Consider the following 16,240-nt stretch of genomic DNA (forward strand, 5'->3'; position numbering starts at 1 on the left):
GAGGCTACTGAGGTGCAATGTGAGGACCAGGGAAATTAACTCCCCCTTGCCCTCCTGGATGGTGAGATCAAGTGAGAAGGGTAGGAAAGGATTGCATGGGAGGGCTCCATCAGCAGGGAGAAGCAATGATTCCTGAAGGAGGAGGAAGAAAGGGGAAATCTTTCTGTTTCACTTTTTTCTTGGTCAGTTGTGATCCTTCTCCTTTACCAAATGCAAACTTTAAGCTATTGCTTTTGACTTATTTGCAACGCGTTCCATTGTCTCTTCTCTTTATAAGGAAGCTGATATTGATAGTATTTATTAAGCTGTAAATATATTTATCGTTCACTCTCTTCCCCTGTACTTCTTAGCTTGAAGATGACCTGTTTCATTATCTCCTGCTGCCATAATTTTTCTTTTTTAATCATTTCTATATCACACAGCTCCTTTCCTTGTATGACTTGCTCTCACTAATGACATCATTTATTCATGCCTTCAACATATTTATGTGCTGGACAAAAGGCTTTGATCTCATTTGCTATTATCTCTTTTTCCTTCTTAAAAATAATAGTTTGCATAGCTGTACAGCCACACCAACTAATTGTGGTTGTGACAGTGTTTCTGTCCATTCATCATCTGCCAAATAATGAGTAGCAATGAGACATTAGAACAGTTTATATTACCCATTGTAGCAATTCGTTTGAACATAAAACTAGTGCGTTAAAGGACGACTAGATCACCAAAATGTTTGGTCTATGTAAAATGCTTTAAAATTAGCTGATGTCTCTGCTTTACTTCCTGAAAGAACTCCATGCAACAATTTCATTGGGTAAGGAGCTTAATAAAGTTACTAACCCAGTGATGGAACATTTGATAATCCATCAAGGCAGCACTTAGAGATACATTATATTTTAAATGGAAACTAGTTTAGTTCATTTTCTTTGATTTTGGAATTTGTGGCTAATAATATATTTGTGTTGCTTCATGTATTCTAGCTACCGGATGGGAAGTGACCCAGCACACTGGTTTGAAATTGAGCCGGAGACTGGCATCGTTAAACTCATCAACCCTATGGATAGAGAGTCAGAATTTGTTAAAGACAGCATTTATACTGCAATGGTCCTTGCTTCTGATAATGGTGAGACTCTATAGGTCTACAAGACACGTGCGGTAATATTTTGGCCTTCTTCATCAGTGATATATGTTTCAAAATTATTTAGTCCAGTGGTAACAGGAAAAGGTACAGTAGCGTAGTGGTTAGCAGAAATCTTTACAGTACCAGCAAGCAGGGTTCAATTCCCGCTGCTGTCTGTAGGTTTGTACGTTCTCCCCGTGACTGTGTTTCCTCCAGATGCTCCAGGTAGTAGGTTAATTGGTCATTGTAACTTGTCTCATGATTAGGCTATGGTTAAATTGGGGGATGGCTGGGCAGCTTAAAGGTCCTGGAGGGCCTATTGTGCACTCGATCTCAATAGATAGATAAATGTGATTAATTTTGGTGAATTTGTCTCTTAATATGAAAGTGGGAATACATTTTGATAGGTTTTATCAGAACCCACTGGATGTGGCCCTTCAAGCATAATCTTCAAATCCCCTTTGTGTATCTCAAATGTTCCTTCAGTGCCAATACACATTAGCAATGGGACAAATCTAAGAAAACACCTTCAGATTAGACATTTTATTAAAACTTTCATTGTTAAAAGTGTCTTGTGGTGGGGAAGGCGATGTAATTTTGGACCAGTATTTCCTATTTCCTTGTTTACAGTGCTGAAGGAGGCTTTTCAGCCCCTCAGTCCATGCCAGCTCACTAAGGGGCAATCTTAACAGTTCTATTCCCTTTTCCAATATCCCTATAACCCTACCATTGACTCTCTCAGAAGCCCATCAACTTCCCTCTGGTATGACTTCAGCCAGCTACATTAAGGGGTAATTCACAGTGCTGACTTACTATATCTGGAGTAGCAAACAGAAGCTCACATGGTCAAAGAGAGGACAAATACACTCCACATTGATGGCACCTGAGGGCAGAATTGATCATGGAACCTGTTATAAATTGGTGTAACATGGGTGGGACTTGGGCATCAGATCCACCTTCTAATGGGTAGGGATGTAGTGAGCCTCCTTTGATTGCTACGCTTGTCCACCCCAAGTCCACTAGTGAAGACAGATGTTCAAGAAAACCTGGTGCATGTTGTTTTAAAATGTATTGGTGAGTTGAGTTGTAAATGATAAAAAGTAACTAAAACCAATTTCAAAATGAGTTGCAATAGGATTGGTTCTGTATTGTTGTAAATAGTTTGTGTTTCCTTTAATCCATGATGTAGTTCATCCGTATCGTTTAAATTAGTCAGCTGAACCAATCAGAAAAGCACCTTTGTGCTTCAGAAAAATTGTTTATCTCTGACAGTTGTGTACTTGTACCCAACATTTACAATCCAGGTTAACTGATTTGGTTGGTAACCGGGTGGAATCTGTTATTACCATGATATCACCAGTACTAAAATAGAGAGGACCTTACTGGTCCACATCAGAGTGTTCCTTGTCTGTATTGGGCACCATAGAACATATGGCAAATGGTATATTGGACAAGTTTAAGTTTGTTAATTCCATGGTGATAATTGTATTTTTCAATGAAAAGGTTTTCAACTTGGAAAGGAGCAATCTTATAAATGTGGAAATAAATTCAGTGGCCATCTGACTGTACCTCCTTTGCTTAATAAAGTGGCCACTGTGTTTATGTCCATGATCTTCTGCTTCTGTAGCCCATCCACCTAAATTTTCAACGTGTTGTGCATTTAGTGATGTTCTTCTGCGCACCACTATTGTAACGCATGGTTATTTGAATTACTGGACCCAGTCTGGTCATTCTCCCCTGACCCCCCTTTTGACCACTAGTGCCACTCACTGGATCACCCCATTCTAGAGACTGCTGTACATGAAGACATCAGTAGTTTCTGGGATGATCCAAACATCCTGTCTGGCACGAATAATCATTCCAGAGCAAAGTCATTTAGATCACATTTCTTCCTCATTTGGAAATTTAATTTGAACAATAACTGAACCTCCTGACCATGTCTGCATGCTTTTATGCATTGGCTTGCTGCCACATGATTGGCTGATTAGATAAATGCATCAATTAAAGGTGTGCAGCTGTACCTAATAAAGTGGCCACTGTGTGTACGTCAAATTTAATAGATAAAACTGGAATGTTTTCGTTATGAGACGGTGTCAAAGGAATAGAGGTTTAAAATCAATGAAAGTTTAAGATTGAAGAAAACCTGCTTTATAATTGGAATGAATATGCCTTGAAAGAAGTGTTAAGACGATAGGACTCTAATGTAACTCTGGATGAATGGATTAAAATGGTCATTGTGAACTTTTTTCCAAGTGTTCATATAAAAAAAGCCATTCATTTATGTACTGTTCCTCCCTAAGTTTTGCTGTTGGATTCAGAGTTTCATTCTTGTGTCTGCAGGGAGTCCACCTGCCACTGGTACTGGGACCATTCTTCTGCAGCTTGAAGATATCAATGATAATCCGCCCATTGCTACTTCACTTTTGAAACGTGTGTGCAATGAAGATCCTGTCCCTGTGAATGTGACCATTGTAGACAAAGACATCCCACCCAACACTTCTCCTTTTGTGGTTACACTGGTTCATGGAGCGAATAGAAACTGGACAATTGAATCAACAGAGAATCGTAAGCTTATTACATTTTAAATAGGGTTACAAACCTGAAAAATATATTTATTTTTTCTTCTACCTCCATTCTTCCCTAGTAAATATTTTTCTCTCCCTAGAATTTAATGCCTGCTTCCTGGACATAGCACACTGGAAGTAGTCAGCCGTGAGAATCGTAAATGAATATTCCTTTACTCTCACTTTGTCCTCATACCACTTTCCCTTGATGCACTTACATTCTGCCATTGCTTGTCATCCCAACATGCCTCCAATGTCGTTGCAAGGTGTTAGTCAAAGGGATTCAAGGAAACCAACATCAAGGCAAGAAACTTGGAGAAGAGATGGTCTCGTGTAACAGATAGACCTATAGATCAGCAACATGAACAGATGGTCATGGTGTTTGGGGTTGGGGAGGAAGACATGGTGATGGTGGAAGTGAAGATTTGAAATCCTGTGGAGCCAGATTCCTAGAGAATGTGTTTCTGTTGCTGTAACCTCCTCCCCCCCCCCCCCCCCACCATCAAGTGCAATATGAAGTTCTTTAATAGCATGGGTAAAATGGGCTGCAGCTGGTGTGTCAGTGCTGATGGGACTATGATCTGTATGCCCAGTGTATACTGGGTGCAGAATGGCAAATGGTATTGGATTAAGGAAATTGGACTAAGAAGGTGATCCAGATCAAAGTGAAGATTGCAGTGAGGCTAATAATCTCGGCTGATGAGAACTAACACAAGGGGCGATTGTCCTGCTGTCTGCAAACTGATGCCCAAACATGTTTCAAGTTAAGCAATACTTTCCTGTGTAGAACTTACAAAACAACGTGTTTTCTTTTATTTAGCTCACGTGAAGCTGTTGAAGCTGAGGAATAAAATTGAACCTAATACGTATGAGGTCCCTCTCAGAATAACAGATAGTGGGACACCACAACTCAGTCAGGTTACAGGATTGCAAGTGGAAGTGTGCGACTGTGATAATGGTGCTTGTAGCCAGAGGATTGCTGGTGCCGCCTTTGGCTTCCCTGGCATTTTGGCTATTCTGGGTGCTATCTTGGCTTTGCTGAGTGAGTATCATTTGCTTACAATTTAAAACAATCAATCTTAATCCCCTTTAGTTTTGCTGAAAATAAGGTTGTAAACTAAGTTTAAGGAATACTCCTACTATTCAATTCTCACACAATGTAAGAATTTTTCCCTCAAGAACATGAGACTGAATATAGAGGAAATGCCACTTGATTTGGGAATGAAAATGAATGGAAAGTTACGTGCCCAGTGTTTGCTTTGACTTTTTTTAAGAATTATACAATTAGTCTCTCTTTTGTGTGTTTGTTTAACTTTGCCCCGTTTGTTTTTGTACAATATATAGTCAAAGCCATTTTCAAAAGATATTATCGACTACACTTCAATCACTTATTGAAAATTTATTTTTTGAAATCTCATTTCCTCTGGTTCTTCTGTCAATTCCATAATATTGTCCAGTTGCCCCTTATTTACTTTATTAATACTTTCATGATTTTGAATTCTAATTCTTCGAAGGAAAGCAATCCAGGATTGCACACAAGTTTTATTCCATTCATACCTCCATCCTATTTCTCTTGTGATCAACATGAGTTGCTTAAAATTTCCATGGCATTTATCTGGTGACAGCCACCGAACACTGCACCCTCCACCATAGTAAGCTTCTTGGTTCGTTTGCAGATCTCCTTCTTAAGTTTTCCATTCCTGCCTGGCCATTTTGCTGTGAGATGCATCCATGTACTTTGTATAATGTTGTACATTGATATCTACAAAAGTCTGTAAAAAGTAGTTGCATTTCTAATTGCAGATTTGGAAAATGTTGTACTGTATCTTTTTTTAATAATTGTATTTTCTTCCAGTTTTGGTCCTCCTGCTCCTACTTTTCATAAGAAAGAAGCGAAGTGTCAAAAAGGAGCCATTATTGCCTGAAGAGGACATTCGGGATAATGTTTACCATTATGATGAAGAGGGTGGTGGTGAAGAAGACCAGGTCAGTGCTGGTGCCACAGTTTAAAACTTGATTTTTTGAGGATCATTTCGGTAGAATTCACAAGAAGCTGCTTGTTACTTACGTGGGATCCGTATTTTACACAGGAAAGCGTGCTAAGCATGAGTTCTAAAGTGGTGTTTGAGCCTACTGCCATTATGCCAGTTAGAGCCAAACCTAGTCTGCCATTACCAGCTTGACCAGTCCTCCAAGTAGAAATGTTCAGCTTGAGCTCTGCTATGGGAGATGGTAATATGGGGAATTACTAAATGCCTTATTATCTAAATTAATCATCCATATGTTAATTCAGTGGAAGACCATTAATCATGAGTCATGAAAGAATTGATGGAAGATTAAGAAAATGTTTAAATTACCAAAACACTTCATAGGTTGAGAAGCATACTCATTTCCTCACTTTGCCATTTCTGATGTAGAGTCCCTGAACCAAACATTGACTTTCTCTCCCTACTGATTCTGCTTGATACATTGAGTGCTCCTAGTATTGTCAATTTGTTGTTTTAAGTTTCCCTTAACTCTATTTTTCTCCTCCAATTACTATCCATTTACTCGGATCTGTTGCGTTATCGACTTTCACATCCATTTTTGCTGCAAAAATTTGGGCTCCTGTGAAATGAATTGGAAAACATTCCTTGCATTACATACCACATGTAGATACATATTTTTGAAATTAACATTAGTGCATGGGAATGTATTTTGAAGTGTGAAGAAAATTTGTCCACAGATTTGATATCAATGGTACATAGAATGAGTAAAATCTGTACGATATAGAATCTTAAATCCAAACTTGTTATGAGTACATCAGAAATGTGACCAAGGCGTGGAAAGACAGCGGGTTATTTTGTTTCACAACTAGTTAATGACTGCCATGGACTTCGAAGCAATCTGAAAACCAGCCAGATCCCATTCTGAATAACTACTCATGATTAGATTCCATTGCCATCTCTTGGCCTCCCCACACAGCTGCAGTGGGATCCAAGTCTTACTGAGGATTTGAAAGCTGCATGGTATCTATACATGTGACAAGTGTTTGCTTCCAGCTGCTATTGCTGGTACCAAACAACATTCTGCTTTAAGCCATTTTTGCAAGTGCTGGACGTGATGCCATGATGGCGCTTCTCAGTCCCAACCTGGCCAGCCAATTGTGGCCCACATCAGTTCTCCCTGAGCAATCAGTATATACTGTATGTTCATCTGTAACGAAACAGGAGGCATATTTCATTCTGCTAAGATGTCTGCTAGCAATTGCTTGAGTCTCACTGATTCATCTGGGCAGTTGGCAGATTGAGAAGTGAAACCCGTATTAAATCAGTGTACCGAAACACCTCCACTCAATATTGTGATGTAACTCTTATTTTACAGGATTATGATCTCAGTCAACTGCACCGGGGCCTGGATGCCAGACCTGAAGTTGTACGTAATGATGTGGCTCCTGTACTCTTAGCACCACAATATCGACCACGCCCTGCAAACCCAGATGAGATCGGCAACTTTATCGATGAGGTAGGATAGCAACCATTACTGAAATAGCCTTGGTCTTGGGGAGTCTCTCTCTCTCTGTCTCTCTGGCTATCCATCCCATAAGGTGATGATGGTTCCTCTCAGTCAGTTAGTGGGGTTTGAGGATACCCCACTCCTCAGAAAGGAACAGTGTGTGCGTGAGTGGATTTTAGGTGAGTAGGGGGTTGAATAGGTCCAGACCTACCCTCTCGACATCCCCTCCCGGATCCAGTGGCATGGTGGGGTCCAAAACAGCTGGGGGATGTTCTGTTGCAGCGAATGGCCAGATCAAGCTTTGATGTGAGGGATGCCCTTTCCATGCTTCACGGCTCATGTTTGCTAGATGGCTGTTGACCCTACGAGAGAGTTCACCCGCCCTTTGACAGGTCTTCTTTTTTGACCTGCAGGGTGTCTAGCCACCCTCCTCACCAGGCAAGCCTGTGGGGGAGCTGGTTTAGTCGCTGACCACCCGATCATGCAGCAGGTAGTACTGGGTCACATGGTACCACCAGCGCTCAGACAAGTGACCTGAACTCGTCACTCCGGAGGTCTTTGGGAATATTAAGCAGCAAAAGTCAGCGATTAGCCAAATTCAAAGTTTGGTTTGTATTATTGATATATCCCAATATATTCAGGAAACTGAAAAGTTCAGATTATTGAAATTGTTATAGGATCATAGAACACTACTTCACAGAAACAGGCCCTTCAGCCCATCTAGTAGGTGCTAAACTATTATTCTGTGAATTATTCTTCTGATCTGCATCCATAGCCCTCCATACCTGTCTCATCAGCGAAACTATCCTGATTTCTCTTAAATGTTGAAATCAGGCCCACATATATCATTTCCACTGGCATCTCGTTCCACCATGACTTCTTGTTCTAGCCTCACCCAACTCAGTAAAAAAACCCTGCTTACATTTACCCTAGCTGTATCCCTTATAATTTAGTAAAACTCTATCAAATCTCGACTCATTCCCCTACTATCTCGGGAATAAACCCCTGAGTCATTCAACTTTTCCCTATAATTCAGATCCTAAAGTCCCAGTAAAATCTTTGTAAATTTGCTCTGCACTCTTTCAATCTTATTGATATCTTTCTTCTGGGTACACAGATGACCAGAACTATAGGAAAGATATCAGTAAGATGGAGAGAGTGCATATTCCACAATACTTGAATTATGCCTCACCAGCATCTCATACAACATCAACATAACATCCCAACTACTGTGCTCAATACTTTGATTTATGAAGGACAACGTGCAAAAAGCTATATATGATCTGGTCTACCTGTGATGCCATTTTCATGGACTGTTTTCTCAAATCCTTCTGTTCTACCGCACACCTCGGATCCCTAGCATTCACTGTGTATGTCCTACCCGGTCTGTCCTCCCAAAATACAACATCTCACTTGTCGGCACAAAATCCCTTCTGCCATTTCTCAACCCAATTTTCCAATTTGTCCAGATCCCACTGCAAACTTTAATAGACTTCTTCATTGTCCGTCATGCCCCAATCTTTGTGTCATCTAAAAATTTGCTGATCCAGTTTACCATATTACCATTCAAACCATTGATATAGAGACAAACAATAACATCACTGCGCTGACCCCTGCAGTACACCACTAGTCTCCAGAGAAGCAACCATCTACTACTATTCTCTGGCTTCTCCCACAAAGCCGGAGTCTAATCCAACTTACTACCTCATCCTGAATGCTAAATGAACAAACCCCCCATGGAGACCTTATCAGCAGGCTTGCTAAGGTTCATGTGGTCAACATTAGTGTCTTTCCTTCTTCAACTTTCCTGGATACTTCCTTTAAAAACTACAATATTGGTTAGATATGACCGACAGTATCATGCACAAAGCCATGTTGATTATCCCTAATCAGTTCTTCTCTATCCAAGTCCAATCCCTTAGAGTATTTTCCAATATCGTACCCGGTCATTGGATTTGTAAATTACTAAAAGATATTCTAAGGGACCTGATGTATAAGTCTGTCTCACCAGCCCAGAATTTTCTGACTTATTCATAGAGCCCTTGTTAAGCAACAGAACAACGAGCTATCTACTTGGGATCTCTGAACATTAATTAAGGAAATTTTCCCCAACAGATTTAACAAACTCTACCCTATCCAGCCCTTTTACAATATAGGAGCCCCAGACAATATGTGGGTAGTTAAAATTACCTACCGTCACAAACTTATATTTCTTGCAACTGTCTGTGACTTTTCTTCAAATTTGCCTCTCTAACTCCTGCTGACTGTTGGATGGTCAGTAATATAATCCCATTAATCTGATCATCCTTTTGTTGTCCCTCAGTTCCACTCGGGTATCCTGAGTAGATGAGTTCTCCAGTCTGTTCTATCTCAGTACTGCCACAACATTTTCCCTGGCAAGTAATGCCATCTCTCCTGCTCTATCACGTCTAAAACAACAGAACCCCAGAACACTGAACCGGCAGTCCTGCCCCTCCTACAACCAAGAATCACTTATAGCTGCAATGTCATTATTCCACATGTTGATCCATGCTCTAAGCTCATCCATCTTTCTGGCTAAACCTACATAGAAATAGACACAACTCTGAACATTATTCCCACCATACCCAACTATTTTGATCCTCGTCTTTGTATGCAGGCTTAACATCTTTTCCCACAACCACTCCACTCTGTCCTGGTGCTCTGGGTCCCAACTCCCTGGAACTCTAATTGAATTAAATTAATTAGCAGCTATCATCTTATTACAGAATCATTAACAGCCCTGCTACTGGCGCTGTTGCTGTCATGATCAGCATCACAAGTTAGCAGAGTTATACTTACTTTTCCTTTGTTTTATCACCACAGAACCTGAAGACTGCTGACAATGATCCCACTGCTCCCCCCTATGACTCCCTCTTGGTGTTTGATTATGAAGGTGGTGGTTCAGAGGCAGAATCTTTAAGTTCAGTGAATTCATCCAACAACTCTGATGCAGACCAGGACTACAACCACTTGAACGATTGGGGCCCACGCTTCCGGAAACTTGCTGAAATGTACGGCGATGGCGAGGACTGAGGAGTTGACAATAAACAGATTTTAGAGACTTGTGTTTTTAACCACCTAATGATTGAAAATGTGAGTGACAAACTGAGTGTATGGCAGTATTAGGTGACAAGTTGAATTGAAATTACATTCCAGTTGATCCGGCATTTGAACTTGAAGTTACTAAATCGTTTGGATGAAAAACAAGGTTTTCCTGAGCTAATTGCAATAAATCATTGCTCAGAGCTTTATTTTCATTTATCCATGACTTGCCTTTTCAATTTTCCAAAGTTTAATTGAGCCAAAGTTTATTTAGTTTTATATTTTTTCTTACTAGGCTCTTGTTGCAATATTCTACTACTCAAGTAACCGTTGCCTGTAGCCCTTGAGTAAAATTGGGAATGTTAGTGAAGTTAAGGTTTAAGTATGCAATGTTTTATAAGGTAGTATTGCTTTTGAATAATTGAAAATTTCAGAGTTTAATATGTAATGCTTTTAAAGGCATTAAAGTAATCAAAATTCTCACAGCTACTAGCCAAAAATTGCTTTACATTGACAATGTACCAATTCTCAGGAAATACTTATTTGGGAGCTCTTATGGAAAATCCAATTTAAAAAATAGGATTATCTCCCTGTCTATGTACTACTGACTGAGCAAATAAAATATTTTTGTTATTTGCTATATGCTTGAAACTTGGTTTTATGATTGGCAGATATATTTTAAATACATAACAGGATCCTTGCATCTCATGAAATTAACTGTTATATAAATTTATATTGATTGTAAATCATTGCAGTGGTTATGGTTTTTTTGTAGCATGTTCTGAATTTGTCACTGAAAATGACTTTGTCAGAGAACCTAAAGTGGGGATTTCTGAATCCACTTACATCTTTGTTCCACTGTAATATAATGGTGGAGGTAAAAAGAAAATCAGTAGAATTGGATAACGGTCTGTGGACAAAGTTTTCTAAAACTAGAAATTAATTCATGATGTTGTCAATCACAATACGTATATCATCTTTCACGACCCTTCTCATTCCATCCCACACATCCCAAAATGCCAGGAATTCACACCTGAATTGTTCAATACATGCAAAGAGTTGGTAAGGAAAATAAATAGACTTGCATCATAACAGAAATACAAACATTTGACACTTTCTGTGCTCCTTTCATTTCTCCATTTCTCTTCCACTCACATGTCTGGGTAATCTGGATTTGGGCTCATGTACCTGTAGTTGTCACTGTGTGTGAAATGTGGTGTCTGGTTGACAACATTCATGAAAGAGCTTAATATCATAGTTTAGCACTGTCTTAAGTTACAAAAGGCTTTTCCCTACTGCAACATTTTATAATTGCTAACTTGTCTTTAGTTGAACAGAAAATGTTTGATTTCATTTGAAATGCAGACATTTAAATTATATTGAATGAAGGCTAGTTGCACTTTCCTGGTGATGGGGTTGTGTCAGTAATGGCAGTCTATGTTTCCATTTTTAAAATTTGATAACCAATGCAGTGCCTATTTTTATGCATTTCAAGTTGCCTGTAAATTATCTAATTCTGATTTTTTTATATTAGTTTCATATTTGGCTGTTGAAATTTAATTGAGCTTTCACTGTTTAAATGTATGTGCTTTAATAAATGTTTTTAGCAATAATGTTTGTCCCTGATCCTGGACAGTCTGATTGTGGTATTTAATAATGTGCTTTTAAAACTGTGTGTTTTGATATAAGATATGAAGAAAATGAATTGCCTTTTGAATATCCTCCTCGTCTTAATTGTCATGGATATTTTCCTCTTCTGTGTTTATGTCAGCATCGAGTTGACCTGACCAAGGTCATTGTGAGAAGCAATGGAAGAATGTGTAGAATCTCAGGCAAATATGTACATTCTCTTTAGTTGCAAGTGTTATTGAGAGCTGCAAGGAACAATTAAGGATGGTCAACATGGCTTAGCAAGTAGGAAAATAGTGTCTTAAGGAATGGATAATTCTTCTCGTGATAGCAGGTTGATTGATAATATCTAGACGGACTTTAGGAAAGCCTTTGCTAGGGTGGGACATCAGTTCCTTCATTCGCTCCCATGGGTCTAATGGAGAACTGGGCATCTACAGCATTTCTACCAGCAGTAGTTGTGGAAAACAGAACAACATCAAGACAGATATTTCCTAACAAAGACTAATATAGCAAGAATTTGTTCAATTACAACACGGATTCATCTCTAAGCAAGCTTATCCAAATATCACCAACACTGAGTATGGTAAACGTTAAAGCATATCTAGGTAAAATCCAGATCCAGAATAGATAATATTTAGTGATCACAATGCTCCAGTAATAAATCTACCATGGTTCTGGTTTAATACACTAACCAACCAATATAATTTAAGCAAGACTGGAAAGAGATGTTCACCTTGGAATTGCTCCCTTCACATTGAAGAAACAGGTGAAGGAAACATTTGATAAATTAGAAGAAGTGCTCTCTAGGAAAGACATTGGAGTGAATGACAACAATTTTGTGTAAAGCAGATAAGACAGTACAGTTATGTGATGATTACAAGGTGTTATTGAACAAAGAAGTTAACAATGGGCTGTTCCTTGTGTAGGTCACAAGATTCTTGCCAGCAATTAGGCTAACAGGACTGGAGACAAACAAGCACATAGAAAAAAAGGAAAATTGTTATAAAATAACATTAGAATCATTTAAAAAGATGGATGGGCTAGATTATTAAACTACCTAGATGAGGACATAAGGCTCTACAGTAACTTGCAATGAATTGACATTCAACAACATCACTGATATGACATGAAGTTACAGAGCAGTTAACTTTCAGAAGAGTTTCACACTTAATATTCTGATATTGTGAGTACTTTGCCAAAAGTCAGACATTTTGTTGATTGGCCTCAGTCAGATAAAGATCTTGAAGAGCTAATATACATATTTACTGTATCAAGTTTGCAGCTGCAAACTTTACTGATTAGAAAATGGCTCAGAACTTTCCAAAGAGTACATATTGATTAGTATGAGAATGGAACAGTTAACTTAATATTCATGATAGTCACTTTAATGGATAGAGGGGAAACCTATTAAAGCACGGGAGTCAAACTACCGGCCCGCGGGATAATCTGGGGGGAAAAAGTATGTTTACGAGCATTTATTATGTATCTGTACGACAGTCGTACAATAGGCGGCAGTTAACCACCCGTGCATAAGCACGACCACCCGGCACTGAAGACCACTACTGCTCCACTCACGTCGGCAGACACAGTGTAAATACAGAGTACACGGATCAGTAACACCTGTAGCACGGCTGAGACTGTTTGCTGTTGTGGTTCAAAATGCTTTCCAAGAGAAGAAAAGTTGACATCGAAGGCTGGATATTCAACAATAATTGGAAAGATCGTTTTTCCTTCTGTGAGGTCAACGGCAAACCTGTGTGTCTGATATGCTCGCAACAAGTGGCTGTGGCAAAAGGGTACAATATCAAACGACACCGAGACGTCACACAGAATAAAATATGACAAGTACGCAGGACGACTCAGAACGCAAAAAGTAAACGAGCTTGAAGCAGCTGTGAAAAAACAGAAGTGTTCACCAAAAGTCGAGAGACTCTTGATGGAGCCGCCAAGGCCGGCTGCGTCAGAAGGGGAATTCATCAAAGCGTGCATGGGACGGCGGCTGAGCTGCTGTGCCCTGAGAAGAGACAGGCTTTTGGCAATAGCAGCTTGACAAGAAATTCTATGGCAGAGAGAATCGGGGACCTTGCAGGAGATTTGAACAGTCAGCTAAAAGACAAAGTGAAGTCATTTACTGCCTTCTCTGTTGCAATTGATGAGAGCACCGACGTGACTGATGTAGCTCGATTGGGAATATTTATTCGTGGTGTTGATGCATCTTTGACCGTCACCGAGGAGTTTGTGGAGATGGTGCCCAAGACAAACACCACACCGGCGAACGGCGTTTTCTCCAGCCTCGTTGAGGCCTTGGACAGACTGGGGGTTGACCGGAGTCAGCATGGCAACAGAAATGTCTGGTGGTGGGGTGAAACTCAGAGAGAAAGTTCAGACCGAGAATCCAGAGCAGGAAATCTGCAAGTTTCATTGTATTATACATCAAGAGGCGTTATGTAGCAGGAGCCTGAAAATGGACAACGTCGTGGATGTAGTAATCAAAACGGTTAATTTTATTAGAGCCAAGAGACTCAACCATCGGCAACTTGACACTCTTTTGCCAAAGGTAACATTGGGCACGGCCTACCCTACCACACTGAGTGCGCTGCTTGAGCAGAGGGGTTGTGCTCAAACGCTTTTTTTCACAATTACGTGCAGAAATTGGGCCATTCATGAAGGAGAAAGACAAGCGAGTGACAGGGTTGGATGGCCCAGACTGGCTTCATGATCTTGCATTTTTGGTGGATATAACAGAGCACTTAAATGTGCTTAATGTTGACATGCAAGGCCGCAACAAACTTGTTACGGAATCCTACGACAGCGTTCGTGTCTTTCAAGTTAAATTAGGCCGGTGGGAGACGCAACTATCCCGGAGCAACTCAGCTCATTTCCCCTCTGTGCTATCCGTGGGTGTCGCTCGTGGGAATAGTGACAACATGGACAGGTACAAGGATAACATATCACGGCTGAAAAGTGAGTTTCAGAATCGTTTCCAAGCCTTCACTCGGCTCGAGAAGGAATTCTCACTATTTTGCTCGCCGTTTGCCGTCAACGCAGCATCAGATGTGCCGGAGGAACTCCAAATGGAACCAATTGAAATTCAGTGTAACTCGGATTTGAGACCGTGGGTCTGGACTCATTCTATCAATGCCTGGGACCGATGTACCCCAAGATGACAGACTTTGCCTCAAAGACTCCTTGCATGTTCGGGACAACATACCTCTGTGAGTATGCGTTCTCCATAATGAACGTTAACAAATCCAAACTGCGCTCGCAGCTGACACACAGACATCTAAGTGACATTGTGAAAATCACAACTGCCCGGAAACTGGTCCCCGATGTTGACAGGCTGGTTAAAGCCAAGAGATGTCAGGTGTCTGGAAGCAGCAGGTGTAAAATGAGTGACGCAGTTCGATGCACTGCGACATGCAGGCAAAATGAAATATTGGGTGTCATAATATTGTGATTCATTCATTTTCTGTCTATTCTATTATTGTGAATGTGATCTCCAATAAAAATTAGAGGCTGACTGTGTTCATTGTCTGAGTTTGATTGCTGGAAGCAGGCTAATAAAAATTAGGTGCAGTTGTGTAGCCTACATTTACAATTTGTTTCGTTAGGTCTACATCTGTGTGTGCTAATGTTCGATTTCAAATGGTTTATTAATGGAAAGGGCGTGGCTCCCAAAACAAGCTTAAGCCAAAATAGCATCATCGTCTTTTTCTCTCTCTCATCACAACTTTCTTGTGGCCTACGACTGTAAGTTAATACCCATCATAAAAATAATGCTTACTAGGCAACCTTCTTCATAAGAAACGAAATTGGGAAGGAGCAACACTTTGTAGTTACAGTGGAGACTGACACACATGACAACAGGCAACGAAAGCCGTGGGAGCGCGCGCGCGTGCACAACTGATCCGGTTGCCCAATCCGGCCCGTGACCTAAAATGAGTTTGACACCCCTGTACAATGGACTATATCAGAACTGAGTTCTATTCAGTACTATTAGCAAACTCATCACCAAACACTGAACCCTGGGAGTTAATACCTCTCTCTGCAACCGGACCCTGGACTTTCTGACCAACAGTTTGCAATCAGCAACACATTCTCCACCATTATTCTAAATACTGATGCTCCACAAGGCTGCATTCTCAGCCCCTACTCTACTTCCTGTACACTCATGACTGCAAGGCCAGATACTACTCTAAACTTGGCAAAGGATATTATCTTCAGAGCACAGCAATTACAGGAAGAAATGTTGCAGACAAAGGCAATTCTTGTACTTGGCTTTCATAGAATTAACAGAGACATTTGATACAGTAGACTGCCGAGCTCCCTGGCGTATACTGTACTATAAAGGCATGGCTGCCCTTAGTACTTG

General features: G+C 40.3%; 1 protein-coding gene across 1 annotated transcript in view; it reads left to right on the forward strand.

Moving 5' to 3' along the window:
• LOC132406925 (B-cadherin-like) overlaps nucleotides 1-11,862 on the forward strand; it is a 53,844-nt gene extending 41,982 nt beyond the window's left edge. The window contains exons 11-16 of the mRNA XM_059993058.1: nucleotides 975-1,117; nucleotides 3,455-3,679; nucleotides 4,499-4,720; nucleotides 5,534-5,664; nucleotides 7,042-7,182; nucleotides 10,018-11,862. Of these exons, the coding sequence (XP_059849041.1) occupies nucleotides 975-1,117; nucleotides 3,455-3,679; nucleotides 4,499-4,720; nucleotides 5,534-5,664; nucleotides 7,042-7,182; nucleotides 10,018-10,227 (1,072 nt within the window). The 3' untranslated portion in view covers nucleotides 10,228-11,862. The remainder of the gene's footprint in view (nucleotides 1-974; nucleotides 1,118-3,454; nucleotides 3,680-4,498; nucleotides 4,721-5,533; nucleotides 5,665-7,041; nucleotides 7,183-10,017) is intronic.
• The last annotated feature ends 4,378 nt before the right edge of the window (nucleotides 11,863-16,240 follow it).

This window comes from Hypanus sabinus, chromosome 17 (genome assembly GCF_030144855.1).
Source record: "Hypanus sabinus isolate sHypSab1 chromosome 17, sHypSab1.hap1, whole genome shotgun sequence".
NCBI classification, from domain to species: domain Eukaryota; kingdom Metazoa; phylum Chordata; class Chondrichthyes; order Myliobatiformes; family Dasyatidae; genus Hypanus; species Hypanus sabinus.